Raw genomic sequence first — 15,935 nt, 5'->3', positions numbered from 1 at the left:
CTAACCTTGAGATAGGCAATTCATGTTAGCTGTTAAACGCTAGCATGGAGCATCCACCGGAAGTTGCCATTGACATCCTCGGTCTCTGTGGGGTGAACACTTGTCCGTACATTGAGACTGCACCTTCAGAATCCACTGAGCTGGTTGGAATGGTGAGGCAGCTTTTTGCCAGAGCATACGGATGTGGAAACCGATCAAAAACAGACTCCCAAAACACAGTCACAGGCACCTGGCACTCTTTGACAAAGTTAATGTAAGCAGCACATTGCTTGTCATGCTCTTTCTGCCATCCAGGGATTTGACCTTCAGCTGCTGAAATCAAACTCAGCAAAGGTGCCTGACTGGGGTAAAAAATGCGAATGGCACTAAGGAAGGAGGCAGCTGGTTGTTTGAGCTGTGGTGGTAGTGATGGGTTGTACTTGTAGTACTGGTTTAATTTTGCAGTTATTGCCTGGAACAGGTTCCTTCTCCACTGGTTTTCATGAGGACAGCTTGATAATTCTTGTGATGCCATATCTTCAACCCAGCTTATCCAATCCATCAGCTTATGTGCATGGTGGATCGCAGCCTGCCAGCCTTCAAACCACGTTAGAAGCTCCATGAACCAGGTGGCATTTTCTGCCACAAACTTCACTTGATTTTTAATGTCTCCTTGCTCCAGATCACGTAGCTTAAGCATATACTGTGTGCCAGGTGTGATTTCTAGCTCCTCAGATACAAACTACTGGTAGTACTGCATATTCTCGGCGTGGTAATGGACCGTGTTGAACCACAAATTCCATCTTGTGAGCACAGGCTCTCATGGCAGTGGCACAGTCGCACGTGAGTCTCCACTTTGACTGGCAAGAGACTCCTTGTACTGGAGCTTACAGCCTGGACAGTGCTTGAAGGCTTTCTTGAAGGAGGAAACCAGGCTATCCACATCAGGGAACTGCATATGCCACATGTCACTTACCAAAGACAGAACATGCACATTGCGGGTGACATGAATTGCACTGGGCATCTGTCCATGGAGCACATCAGAGAAAGCCTTCCACATATACATGGCACTGCTGGACAGAAATGCTGAAATCTTGTTAAATTCTAAGCCGCAGTCAACAACAGCCTTCACTGCAGCCTAAGCCACGGTACAAGAATTGACAGATGTGAGCTGGACCGCCTCTGTTTGAAAAGCAGGCAGGTCCCAGTCTGTCCAGCTCTCAGGTACAAATAAAATGCGCAAGACATAATTATTTTGAAGGCTGGTGGCTTCATCGGCCACAATGGAGATGGATTCATACACTGCCAATTCATGCATTTCAGATTTTTTGGATTGTATGTGCAAAGCAATCACTGCAGGGACATAGTTCTGGCGAAGCTTGTCTGCACATGGGAAACATTCAGCATTTGGTACATTTTTGATCAAGTAGTCCCTTAACTTAGGATGGTCAATTTTCTTCAGCAGGATGTTTGCTGCCACAAAAGCCTCCACGAGGGAAAAATGTCACCATTTGCCTCGCCAAGCTGCTTTCCACGATCCTTTTAAAGAGCAAGTACACAGTCGCTTCTTTCTTGCTCTGACCTTCAGCCTCTGCAGCCACCTTTTGCTTCACATGTGCCTTGCACTTTAAGCGCTGATCTACACTGTTTTTCCTTGACATATCCAGTCATGGAGTAGGTACAGAGCAATTTGCCTCCATCTGCATGCAAGGTCCCTGTAGGATACTGCCTTACATGGTCCAGAGCTGAAATGTATTTTGCCTTCTTGGAGGATTTCTTCTCACAATTTATCCTCCTCAGGCTGCAGCATGCTGTAACAGTATGCCTCTGGCTACCTCAACTATGGTGCTACAACCCTTTCACTTCCCCAGCCAGCCCCAGACTGGCACCTGTACTGACAGCCTCAAATTAGCTCCCTTTCACCCCACATGCTCCAAAGATGCAGGGCTTCCCACTCATTTCTTTGCTTTGGCAAGTTGTTTTTTTTTCCTCCGGGTGATCCTGCTGAAATCAGAGACCACCGTTTTTCAGAAGACGCCTAATTTTGCATTTTCCATGAAAAAGGCAAAATCATGATTTTGGTAGGCCCCAACTGAGCACCTGGGGTTCATACCTACCACTTGTTATGCTATGGGGAGAACTATATCACCTCACACCCTTTGGGGGTAGACACATGTGGAATACATGCACTGGCACAAGATCTGAATGGCTCTTGCTCTCTGTGGCTGAAAGGGAGACAAGAGGCATCTCTCTAATGGAAGAACAAGGCTCTCAAAGAGCTTATTTACACCACAGCAGTTGTGGGTCCTGGAGAAGATTCTGCTGAGCATTGCCCACCCACCTAAGGTTGCTGCCATGCTAGAGACGCATAACATCACCAGTGAAGCTGTTTAGAGTGCATCCCCAGGGCTTCTTCTCAGGCTCTTGGTATCTAGCAGTTCTAAGAACAGCATATGAGGACAAGAACTGAAACAGCTTCATTGGCAAAGTGCTGGGTCTGGAGTGCCTCCACAGTCATGGGTGTGTGGGGCATGCTGAACATTGCCCTCTCTGGGACAGACCTCTGCTGCGGTATAAGCAAACTCCAAGGGCTGCTGGGAATAGAAAGAAAAGCCAAACTATGCCAGCCCACATCCCTCAAGGAAATATTCCTGAAGCGGAGGATTTGCAGCTCATGCGGCAGGCCTGAAATGAGCCCTCCAGCTCTCCTTTCTGGAAAAAGCAGAGCTCTGCTTCCTAGCTGCCTGCAGAGAAATCTCTTCTCTGGGGAATGAGGCCATGGAGCTTTCCTCTGCCAGTGAGCCCCAGGTGTTCTCCAAGTTAGAAGAATCTGCACTGGGATAAAGGCCTTGGGGTTAACTTGCACATGGCCACTAAGTCTCAGGACCCGTGGTTTGCAGGGCCCCCAAGATGCAGCAGAAAGAGGAAGATTCTGCTCCAACCCTGAGTTTATTTCCCTCAGACCATGAGTTTGTGGATTCCACTAACACCTGTGAGCTATGAAACACAGTCTGAGATGCTGATTAAACACTGCCTGTATTTTTTGTTTGCTATGGAGGGAAGTTCCAGTTTCCACTGAGCAGGAGGAACCAGTAGCAGTGGATAGGAGCCCCACCCTCTCCCTAACGGCTCCCAGAGCTTCTGCTCAGCATTACAATTGTCATGAGGAAATACAGGGCTCATCATGCCCTCCAGGACGAATGTATGAGGGTGTTTCAGAAAGTAATAGCAATTTCAAAATAAAACCATTTTGGGTACAATGAGTGGGAAGCTACACAGCAGCAGAGAACACTGATGACACTGCTGAATGTGCCCAGCGTTTACAACTATGTAGAGAACTTAGGGTTAGGTATTGACTGGTCATATAAAGTTTGGTCAATTGATCAGTCAAATATCAGTCAAAAATTGCCAACACAGTCAAATAATACATAGAAAAAGCCCAAATTTTCCATTAAGAAATGTGTCAAAAACAAGGAAAAAAAAATATTTCTGTCAAGAAAACTGAAAAAAAAATTCACCCAACATAAAATTGCTATAATCTTTGACCAGACAAAAAACGTGCAGTCAACTGACTATATTTGACTAATCAATTGATCAGTTTGCCAACCCTAAGAAAACTAATGTTAGACAGTAAATGATCAGTGCATGGAAAAAGGTTTTATTCCAAAATTGCCATTACTTTCTGAAACACCCTCACAGAAGCATGTCCACCCTGGGCTGTGGTATCGACTCTTCCAGTGCTAAGTGATGACAAATTCCAGCCTGCGGTACCACAGGGAAACCCACTGTGCCCAATACTGAAACATCAGGCTACAGTATGGCCTTACTATTGTAGTGCTTTCTTACGGGCAAGCTCCCACCATCATGGCAGAGCTCCCTGACAAAGGGACTGGGGCTCAGTCTTGGGTGGCGAGCAACAGAAACATTACTAAAGGGGTGGATTTGGATTTCATGTCCCACAAGCCCTAACAGGGGAAGAAGGGAACAATTTCCTGTGCTCACAAGAACACACGCTTGCCTGGATAACATGCACCTGCAGGGAATGGAAAAACATGCTTGCCTGAAGAACACAGGTCACGGTTTAAGTATTTAAGGCCAGTATCCTGGGACAGCAGATCAGGGCAGGGTTGCAAGTTTCCAGTTATCCCCTCTCTGGTATTCAGCAGTGCTGAGGAATGGGCATAGGGGGAACTGCCATGACTCACCTGGAGACAGGCCCTCAGACCATGCAGTTTCTCCACGGTTCTCATCATCACAGACCCAGAGCTCCACCTCCCCTTGCTGGATGCGGCAGATCAAGTCCGGTGTGGGACCCTGATATCCTGTGTGAGGAAGTAAATGAAGGGTGGTTATGCTTGGTTACTCTCCACCCAATCCCCAACTGGGACTTGAGGAATGGATCCAATGGACTCAAACATTCTAAGAGGGCCTCAAAGGAAAAGGAAATGTGGACATATAGCATCAAAGACAGCACTCCAGGAAGGAATTTTCAATACATAATGGACCTTGTCACCCAGGTAAGCAGAACGGTCATTTGAAATATAATGCATAAACCACTGAGATGTATATAAAGGGCATAAAACTCCTTGTAGCAGAATGGAAGATAAGCAGAGGTACAGTGCTCTGTGATGTACTACAAAGAAAGATAAGAACGTTCTCACATATTTTTAAGGTACCAATTTGGAAAGAGAGAGAGTGGATGCACTTATGGATGGATACAGTTTATTATCAAGGTAATTCCAGGCAGAGAACTGGAAATGGCTTTATTCTTGATGAAAATTTGCACTGACAAGTTTTGGAAGCAAAAATAATTAATGACAGTCACATAAAAATGAAACTTGATATGGAGGAGAAAGTAATTCTTATTTATCAGCAATGTACAGATGAAGATGAGTTTATAATAATGGCAGATGCCATTATATGCTGACTACCAGATATGGGCTGAAAGACCATGACTTTTCCAGAGATCTGTCCCAGCAAATTTAGGTGGTCTAAAAGAATGACTATATGAAGATTTTGCAATTTGTAAATCTAGAACTATGTCAATCACTTATCATTTCTATTACATCCAAGAAAATCTTTTTAATTCTTGAAAAAAAAGGAAATGGTTACACAGAACCAAATAGTTAGATTATTTGATAATGCCTAGATTGGGCCCTGCATGCCCAGATCAGGCCTGTGCGACTCCAGCCTGGGCCCATGCCACCCCACCCTGGCCCTGCTTGCCAAGATCAGGCTCTGTATCATCCCAGCCTGAGCCCATGAAGTCCTGTATGTCAGGACTGGGCCCCATACCACTCCAGCTGGCTCTATGTGCCCAAACTAGCACATAACGCCATGTTATCTGGACCACAAGGTCCTCAAGTATGGAAATTTGGCAGCCGGGAGCTGCAATTAAATGCTGTTACCACTCCCCCACTGCCAAGTTTTTAACTCATGGGGAGCCTTGTGGGCTGGATAAGTGACTCTGAGGGCCAGCTCTGGCCCCTGGACTGGGAGCTAAGCACCCCTGGATTATGGAGAAGAATTATAAATAGATACAAACCTGGAAAGTTTACAAACAATATGGCTATAAAACTAAAAGCTAAGAAGGTTACAATTGCTGAAGAAAAAGATTTTTTTTAACATCCTGCTTTTCCTTAGTTCTAAGGTTTTAAAACTACTAACATGCAGGCTGTCTTAATAGGCTGGCTACAGAGACTAAGCCCTGAAAGCAAGGATTTCTAACATCTGTAGATGGGTTCCTCTGCCTGAACAAGATTTCAGTCCAAGAGGAACACCATCCGGTGACAGAACTACCTTTTTATTAGCCAGTGGATAATAGGAAGTGGACTTAAAGATAACATGGAAAGCAGGCCTTCTATCTGCTATTTTATTCTTTTACAGTTGGGCTACATGCAACCAAGCCAGAAGGTTTTTATTTCTGTTCTATCCCTACCCTTGCAACCTGTCTTGAGTTAATACTGGCTCTACAGACCTTTTATCCATGGTATTTCCTAGCCTGTTTCTAGTTCCTTAAATTAGATTTCCCTTTGCCTAACTGCTTGGCATTTCTTGGCCTAGCTTTGCTCTCTACTCCTAGCTAGCAACCGAATGCTTCCTCAAGTCTACCAATAACAGTCCTTCCATGTGATGGGAGCATCATCACGGAAGTGGGTATGAATGCACAGGTTGTTATATACTGCAGTAGATATGATACAGTCCATCAGTTTCATGGATATGGGGAAAAAGGAGCAAGACATTTTGAGACCCTGCAAAAGCCTAGAGTATGGAACTGGTCAACACTGTTTTCCAGAAAATAGATGGGCATAGAATGACCTCCAAAAGAGACAGCCATTCAGGCAGGTAGGTTTCACAATGACTAAGGGTGGAAATAGAACAAAAGTTGTTTAATATCTTGAGAGCAAAATGGCACAACACAGTGTTCCATTTGCTGACTTTTGTTTTTTCCCCAAGAATATAATAAAGAAAGTGAACAGCAGGGGAAGAGATGAAACAGTAGAAGCTAGTTAAAAACAGAAAGCCAGAGCTGCATAACCAAGTCAGTCTTCAATTTCGTTATAATAATAAAGAGCTTGATGCAGATATACTTTGGGATACAGGGAAAGGGGTTGTAGTTATAACTGCTGAAAATATATCCTGGTGATACCTACAGGCCTTACTGGAACACTGATTAACACATATACTGCTTGCACAAAGGTTTTGCTAAAGCACAGGCCAGAGCAGGCCTGGTCAGTGAACCTGCCCAATGCATGAATTCCTTACATAAGCAAAACTTGGCACGTGGGCCAGATGAGCACTCATGCCAGGAGATGAGAGGAGGATATAGCTGTACCAGGTGCAGAGATAGTCCAGTACCAGGATAACAAGCCTGGAACAGGAACACCAAGATCAGGATGTGGAACAAGTCCAAGGCACAGGATGGCTCAAGTTATTCGAGGTATTGGTGGAATATAGTACTTAATTTGTTCTGATCACTGTATAAAAGGAGAATTAGAAATTATGGGAATTTTGTATTAGTCTTGGGGAGCCTATGTGGTATTGCACCAATACCTTGTCATGGGCATACATGCATTAACATCTCATCTGTCAGATCATGAGTGTGTTAGGGCTATGCGTTGTAGATAACGAACCTAGCCGAGCCTTTGCACCAAACCGAACCTGTGGTTGTTAAGACAAGACTGGTGTTGGGCTCTCCTGCCTGTGACATTTTGCCAGCACCCCAGTCCACGAGACTTCAGAACTGACAACACATCAATAATACCCGATGAGGACAGCAACGATGACAATACCAAATCATAAAAGGTAAGCCAGATGGGAAGCCTAATGCTGGAATATAGAGATTCAATCAGCTACTGAAGAAAAGAGAGATCTTCAATAAGTACCAAATTAATTCAGACCAAGTCATTTATGTGAAAAGACAAGAGCTGTAAGGATGACAGGAATACAAGAAGCAGCATTAAGTGACATGTACAAGAAACTGAACAGTAGATAGGATGAAAATGTAATTGATAAGATGACTAAAATCCCCTATGCCAAAACAAAAAACTTGGATAATGATGTCCTCAATGCTATTAATGATAGCAAAAGCAGATTAACAGCTGGTCTAAGAGAAATCTGGCAAGCCTGAAAGGTGTATCTTGAGAAATTCTTTAAAGAAGAATATTCCAGAGGATATTTGCATCCACTGCAAATGAAGCTGAAATTCTAGTGGGCAGCACTGAAAAACAAACTGAAAAAGTAATTACAAAATAGCAGGGTCATATGCCCAATTTGTGAAAGTTCCCAAAGCATTAGGAAACGAAGGGGAATGGTGGTTACTGTATTTAACTCAGAAAACTGTACAAGACTTAAAAAAATTCAGATAAATAGTGACTAAATATATCATAGTGACTAAATATAGTGACTAAATATATCATATCAATCTTCATTCAAATTGAAAGGTAGTAACTACCAATGCTCCAATGAGAGAACATAAACTTACTTGTATTTCCCTTTGACTGTCTGAGAACAAACTTACTTAGACACTTGGTGAAAAAAAATTTTTTTTTTTTAATTAATATATATTGAAATTAGAGGCAAGAGATTAGATGCAAGAGAACTAGACAAATCAGTGATAATCAGTTTGGTTTTAGAGAAGAAAAGATTGACCTCAGTCACTTTCAAGAAAATTAGAGAAGAATAAACTGCTCCAGGTGGCTTCTGTAGATCTAGAAAAAGCATCTGAGTGGGTCCCAAAGGAATATCTTTGATGAAGCTGAAGGAAGAAAGCACTAGAAAAGTACATCTGACTAGTACACGTACATGACACGTACATCAAACTTTCAGGCTATAGAACCAGCACCTACAATAAAGAACTTCTGGAAGTGAAAATTCATTTTCATCAGGGCTCTGCATTCAACCCACTTTTTGTCACAGTGATGAGTGTCACGGACAAAAAACTTAGGTGAATTGCACTGTGGATTATATGACATTTGCAGGTGATCTCCTGAAATACAGAGCAATTTTAGAAGGGCAAAAACCCATTATAGTATGGCAGCATGATCTTGATTCTAAGTAAAATGCAATAAAGACAAAAAAACATGGCCTGTGGAGGTGGAGATGTCAGAAAGGCACATGGGCAGAAACTTACATTGACTCCTGGTTAAAAGCACTTGGGTTCTTTCATTCATAGAAATGTCACTAAAGCAGTGATGTTCATCCTCCAGCCCACAGAACTGTCATCCAACCTGGAAGGCTCCCTACAGGTCTGGAAATTTGGCAGTGGGGGTGTGGTGGCAGCATTAATTGTTGCTCCACTGCTGCCAAATATCTGGACACAGGGAGAGCCCTGTGGGCAGGATGATGTGATTGTGCCTTGGTCAATCTGCAATCAGATCCAGGCCCATAGATTCAGGCCCATGCGCAGTCACATCTGGCACGCAGATGCATTCAGTGCATGGCATCAGGTTGGTGCACAACGAGATCTGGGTGCATGGTCAGATCTATCACATGGGATTGGGCCAGTGAGGATCAGGATTAGGCCAGCATACAGCAGGATCAGGCTGGCATGGGAGGTTGGGTGGCATGTAGGATTGCAGCTGCAGGCTGACCCCATATACCAGGGGCGGGCAATTATTTTGGACAGAGGGCCACTTACTGAGTTTTGGCAAGCCATCAAGGGCCACATGACAGGCAGCCCAGGGCAGATAAATGTTAATTTTCTAAATTTTTTAGGGGCCCCGGGGGCTGGATAGAATGGCCTGGCTGGCCGCATCCAGCCCCCAGGTTGCATTTTGCCCACCCCTGCCATACATCAAGCATGTGCACAATCCAGCCCGTGAAGCAACACTGCCATGGGTTGGATAAGTGGGGCACCACTGCACTAGAGAATGAGCTAAAGAAATGGGAAAGCAATCTATTGAAGCAGCAGATGCTGCTAAGACCTCCATGGATTTATGTTGACAAGCAACCAAATAGAAGTAAGTGGATTATACATTGAGACTAAGACAGCTAAATGTCTGGACAGGATAAAACTGGAAAGAAAGTGAGGAAATTGGACTAATTTGCCAAGTAAAGCTACTTGGTAAATATTTATAAACACTGAGTTGAAGATGTGGACAGGCTGGGAGGACAGAGGGAGATCATCTTGCAAAATAATTGCTGAATATGGAAGCAGCAGGAGTTGGAGCAAAAGAAAGACCAAGGAACAAGGGACTGGTTCAAATTAAAAAAAAAAAAAAAATGGATATGAAAATACAAAACAGAACACAGGACTATGTGGGGGGAAGAAGTAAGAAACAGAACTTTACCCAGGGAAATAAGGGCTTGGTAATTCCTCAGCATCTGGTCCTGGTAAAGCACCTTATCTCTATCTCCCAGCAGCTCCCACTCCTTCCGGGTGAAGTACAGCGCCACATCTTCAAAGGCCTCCCGGAGCTGCAGCCAAAAGCAGTATACTTTCAGTCCCTTCTGTTCCAGCCTCATCCAGCGCCCGCAGTCCTAAGCATTTTGATGTACTACAAAGATGGGCCAGCCTAGCTACACTGGACACTGATGTGAAACTATCTACCCCTTAGCTGACACAGGTGCTCCAGCAAAGCCCCTGATGTGGACACAGCACAGGGTATGTCTACCCAACAGAGCACTGCCATCATAACTAAACCAGCAATAGTGACCCCAGGAATTAATCCTTGATACATTATAATCTGCCTGGCAACTAACTCCCCCAGCCCAGCCCAGCCCAGCCCAGCCCCTGGCTTGTTTACTTTTCATTCCATCCAGGAAGAGCACACACCAACTGCTGAAGCTTCCTTAGCCTGATGAAGGGTTTTTGAACCCGAAAGCTTGCTTAATAAATATTCTCCAACTATTTGGGCTGGTCTAATAAAAGATATCAAATTCACCCAAGGAACCTTGTCTGTCCTTCTCCATCAGACACTTCCCCAGGGAACCACAGGGCTCCTGCATCTCTGAGTCTTACTCCAACTTACAAAGATTTGGCAGCCTGAGTATGCTGCAGGACTTTCTACCCCTCAACTGATGTATCTGCTCCAGCAAAGTGTGGTGCGGACACAACTCTGCCTGCAGAAGAGTGGTTCTCTCCTACAGCTAACATTATCCAGGTGGTGCAGCACAGGCGGTAGGTAGTACCCCCTAGTAGGGAGCTGCCATCATCACTCCAAAAGCAGACTGCAGGGCAGGTGGTTGCATCCCCCCTGGGAAAGCTGTCACTGCTAGGAAGACTTGCAGGGAGAACCCCTTGCCTGGGCTGTGATCCAAGCAATTTATGTTTTCCCCTTAGATACCTCCCCAGGGAACTCCAGGGCTTTGCAGTGCAGCGTCCAGTCCCCCTTCGCTCCCCATGTGGCTCTGGGGTGGGAACTCTTTAGCATTCAGACTCTCAGGGATTTACTGCACCCCATGAAAGAGGGACCTTCCTGGTGAAGTTTTACCTGAGCCAGGGCTGCTCCAGCCATCCCCGCTGTGTGCTGCAGAGGAGCAGAAACGAAGGGGAAAGGAAGGAGGGAATGTGGCTTCTCAATGTCCTGGGCTGGTGCAGGCTGGACTCAGTGGAAAAGTCAATCTGGAAAGAGGAGAACGAGGCGAGTGCACCATGCCCACTCCAGCAGGGTCACAGCTCCGGGAACCACCCGGAGTCGGGGGGGGGTGAAGCCTGTAGCGCGCTGGGGAATCACCAGCTCGGGGCCGCGTCCGATACCCGGGCAGAGCCTGGGGCTCATGTCACTGCCCCGCGGGCCGTCCCCGCAATGCAGCTCCAGCCCGAGCCGCGCTCCCGCTCTGCCCCCGGGCGGTGCCGGTGCAGCTGTCCCCGAGAGGCCCCGGGCTCGCACACGGGCTGCCCGGACCGGAGGGACCCGCCGTTGCCCTCGCAGAGAGGCCGCAGCTCCTCGGCGCTCCGGGTCCCGGCTCCTGCAGGAGACACCTGTGCGTGGGCGGCGTGATCAGGCGCCGCGCTCTGACGTCACCACGCAGCGCGGCCCGCCTCCTGCGGGGGGGGTGCAGCCTCCGCCGCTCTGGTGGCCCTGGAGGACCGCGGCTCGATGGTCGCTCCGCGTGGAAGTGCGCGTGAGTTTGGTTCTGCCCGTGAGAGATGAGGCTGAAGTTGGTTGCTCATTCCCAGTTCCGTATTCCCGGTTCCGTATTCCTTATTCCCAGTTCCTTATTCCCGGTTCCCAGTTGCTTTTTCAAAGCGAATCTAGACCCAATAAAAACTTGTTATTAATGAATTCCACATCCTAAAGAAAGAGAATTTCATTAGCTATGCATACATACTAATTTATATGTAAAATAATCCCACATCGAGTACAGAGCCCTAAATGAAGGTCAGATTAGGATGGGATTATGGGGCAAAATACTTCTTGGGCCACCCCAGATTTCCTGTCGATGCCACTGGGGGACTGTCCCAAAGAGCCCTGACCACGGTCCCTCCCGGCCCAAAGCATGGTTTGGCCATGCCAGGCTGCCAGCTAATAGCTCCCATGTCCACTAGTATAATGGTTTGATTAAGGAACTGGCTTTGGGGCTGGGATAATGGCTAGAAATTCTGCTTGGTCCAATACAGAGCATACCTCTGTGCCACTGGGGGACTGTCCTGGACATCTGTGACCAGAGACTTGCCCGGCCCAAAGTGCGCTTTGGCCGTGCCAGGCTGACAACAGACAGCACCGCAGCCACTCTGCTAAGTGTATGGGCCCAAATAATGAACTGGATTTTGGGCTGGGATTATACCCAGAAATCCTTCTTGGGCCACCCCAGACCACATCTCTGTGCTACCAGGGGACACCTCTGGACATCTCTGACCAAAGATTTGCCCGGCCCAAAATGCGGTTTGGCTGTGCCAGGCTGCCAACAGACAGGACCCCAGCTGCTGTGCTAAGTATATGGAACCGAATAAAGAGCTGGATTATGGGCTGGGATTATATCCAGAAATCCTCCTTGGGCCACCCCAGACCACATCTCTTTGGCACTGGGGGACTCTCCTGGACATCTCTGACCAGAGACTTGCCCAGCCCAAAACACGGTTTAGCCACACCGGGTTGCCAACCTGGCCACTGTGCTAAATTAATGGACCCAAATAAGGAATTGGATTTTGGGCAGGGATTATACCCAGAAATGCTTCTTGGCCCACCCCAGACCATATCTCTGTGCCACCGGGGAACACTCCGGGACATCTCTGACCAGAGACTTGCCCGGCTCAAAACGTGGTTTAGCCGCGCCAGATGTCCAATTGACCCCCCACCCCCACCCCCCCTGCCCGGCAGGCACTGTGCTAAATATATCTGGAGCAGAAAAAGGAATTGGATTTTGGCCTCGAATTATACCCAGAAATCCTTCTTGGACCACCCCATGCTGTGCCTTTGTGGCACTGGGGGACTCTCCTGGACATTGCTGACCACAGACTTGCCCAGCTCAAAGCGGGGTTTGGCTGTGCCAGCCTGTTTACTGTAAGCAGCCCAACACACTTCAAAGTATATGGATCCGAATAAGAAACTGTATTTTGGGCTGGGATTATAGCTAGAAATCTGTCTGAGGCCACCCCAGACCACATCTCTGTGACACCGGGGGACTGTCCTGGACATCTCAGAGCAGAGACTTGCCCATCCCAAAACGTGGTTTGCCCGTGCCAGATTGCCAACAGACACCGCCCCAGGCACTGTGCTAAGTATATGGAACTGAATTAGGAACTGGATTATGGGCTGGGAGTGTACCCAGTATTCTTCCTTGGGCCACCCCAGAGCACACCTCAGTGCCACCAGGGGATGCTTCTGGACATCTCTTAATAGAGACCTGCCCAGCCTAAAGTGGGATTTGGCCGTCCCAGGCTGCCAAAACACAGCACCCCAGCCGCTGTGCTAAATTTATGGATTTGAATAAGGAACTGGAATTTGAACTGGGATTATACCCAGAAATCCTTCTTGGGTCCACTCCAAACCACACCTCTGTGGCACCAGGGGACTCTCGTGGACATCTCTGAACAGAGATCTGCCTGGCCCAAAACTCAGTTTGGCCGTGCCAGGCTGCCAACTGACAGCACCCAAACCACTCTGCTAAGTATCTGGAACTGAATAAGGAACTGGATTATGGGCTGTGAGTATACCCAGTAATCTTTTTTGGGCCACCCCAAACCACTCCTCTGTGCCACGGGGGATGCCTCTGGACATCCCTGAATAGAGATTTGTCTGGCCCAAAGTGCTCTTCGGCCATGCCAGGCTGCCAAAGGCCCCCACCCAGCCGCTGTTCTAAGTATCTGAACCAAATAAAGAACTGGATTATGGCTGGGATTATACCAAGAAATCCTTCTTGGGCTACCTCAGACCACACCTCGGTGCAACCTGGGGATGCTTCTGGACATCTCTGAATAGAGACCTGCTCAGCCCAAAGTGCGGTTTGGTCGTAGCAGGCTGCCAGAACACAGCACCCCCAGTCACTGTGCTAAATAGATGGGTTTGAATAAAAAACTGGAATTTGGGCTGGGATTATACCCAGAAATCCTTCTTAGGCCACCCCAGACCACATCTCTGTGGCACCAGGGGACACTCCTGAACATCTTTGACCAGAAACTTGCCCGACCAAAGCGCAGTTTGGCCGTGCCAGGCTGCCAACAGACAGCACCCCAGCCACTGTGCTAAGTATACGGAACTGAATATGGAACTGGATTATGGGCTGGGATTATACCCAGAAATCCTTCTTGGGCCACCCTGGAACATGTCTCTGTGCCACTGGGGGCTGCTTCTGGACATCTCTGACCAGAGACCTACCTGGCCTAAATTGCAGTTTCGCCATGCCAGGCTGCCAATTTACAGCACCCAAGCCACTGTGCTAAATGTATGGAATTGAATAAAGAACTGGATTATGGGTTGGGATTATACCCAGAAATCTTTCTTGGGCCACCCTAAACCATAACTGTGTGCCATGGGGGGAAACCTCTGGACATCCCTGAATAAAGACTTGCCTGGCCCAAAGCGCGGTTTATCCTCACCAGGCTACCAACTGACACCCCCCACCCTCCCCCAGACACTGTGCTAAATATCCCGAATAAGGAACTGGATTCTGGGCTGGGATTATACCCAGAAATCCTTCTTGGATCACCCCAGGCCACATCACTGTGCCACGGGGGGACGCTCCTGGACATCTCTGAACAGAGACCTGCCTGGACCAAAGTGCAGTTTGGCCTTGCTAACAGACAGCACCCCAATCACTGTGCTAAGTATATGGTCTTGAATTAGGAATTGGTTAGTGGGCTGGGATTAGAGATGGAAATGCTTCTTGGGCCACCCCACGCCATGACTCTGTGGCACCGGGGCACTCTCCTGGACACCCCTAACCAGAATCTTGCCTGGCCCAAAGCACAGTTTGGCGGTGCCAGGCTGCCAACTGACAGCCCCCCACTCCCACTGTATGAAATGCATTGGTTTGAGTAAGGAATTGGCTTTTGGGCTGGGATTATACTTAGAAATCCTTTTTGGGCCACTCCTTGATTTACCACTGTGCTACCAGGGAACTCTCCTGGACATCTCTGACAAGAGACTTGCCTGGCCCAAAACGCGGTTTGGCTGTGCCAGGGTGCTAACTGACAGCACCCCAGCCACTGTGCTAAATATGTGGACCTGAATAAGGAACAGGCTTTTAGGCTAGGATTACAGCTAGAAATCCTTCTTGGCCCACCCCATGGCATACCTTTGTGCCCCGGAGGACTCTCGTGGACATCTTTGACCAGAGACTTGCCCAGTCTAAAATGCTGTTTGGCCAGACCAGGATGCGAAAAGACAACCCCCCAGCCACTGCGCTAAGTATAATGGCTTGAATAAAGAACTGTTTCTTGCTCTGGGATAAGAGATGGAAATCCTTGTTGGGCCAGCCCACTCTATGACTCTGTGGCACTGGTGGACTCCCCCGGACATCCCTGACCAGAGTCTTGCCCAGCCCAGAGCACGGTTCCTTCATGCCATGCTGCTAACTGCAGCCCCCAAAGCCATTAACATAATTTCATAGATTTCATAGATTTCATAGACATTAGGGCTGGAAGGGACCTCGGAAGATCATCGAGTCCAGCCCCCCGCCCAAAGGGCAGGAAGTCAGCTGGGGTCATAGGATCCCAGCAAGATAAGCATCCAGTTTCATCTTGAAGGTGTTCAATGAAGGCGCTTGAACTACCTCTGGTGGCAGGCTGTTCCAGACCTTGGGGGCTCGGACAGTAAAGAAATTCTTCCTTATGTCCAGCCTGAAACGACCTTGTAGTAGTTTGTGACCATTCGACCTCGTCATCCCTTGGGGCGCTTTGGTGAACAAACGTTCCCCCAGATACTGGTGGTCACCTCTGATAAACTTGTAGGTGGCCATCAGATCACCCCTGAGCCTGCGCTTTTCCAGGCTAAGGAGCCCCAGGGCTCTCAGCCTGTCATTGTAGGGTCTGCTTCCCTGACCTCTGATCATGCGTGTGGCTCTTCTCTGGA

At 47.6% G+C, this 15,935-nt stretch overlaps 1 protein-coding gene across 3 annotated transcripts in view; it reads right to left on the bottom strand.

Annotated features, from left to right (window-relative positions):
- Positions 1-15,935, bottom strand: part of LOC102566019 (zinc finger protein 345) — a 49,000-nt gene that overhangs the window by 16,294 nt on the left and 16,771 nt on the right. For 2 of the 3 annotated variants that reach the window (XM_059732496.1, XM_059732495.1), the window contains exons 2-4: positions 10,914-11,677; positions 9,771-9,897; positions 4,185-4,301 (exon numbers count right to left, since the gene is read on the bottom strand). In XM_059732496.1, coding sequence (XP_059588479.1) covers positions 4,185-4,301; positions 9,771-9,897; positions 10,914-10,937 — 268 coding nt within the window. In that variant the 5' untranslated portion in view covers positions 10,938-11,677. Of the gene's footprint in view, positions 1-5; positions 4,154-4,184; positions 4,302-9,770; positions 9,898-10,913; positions 11,678-15,935 lie in introns of those variants that run through there. The other variant, XM_019483291.2, reaches the window with a different exon arrangement.

This window comes from Alligator mississippiensis, chromosome 8, assembly GCF_030867095.1.
Source record: "Alligator mississippiensis isolate rAllMis1 chromosome 8, rAllMis1, whole genome shotgun sequence".
NCBI lineage: Eukaryota > Metazoa > Chordata > Crocodylia > Alligatoridae > Alligator > Alligator mississippiensis.
This window is presented reverse-complemented; position numbering and strand designations above follow the sequence as displayed.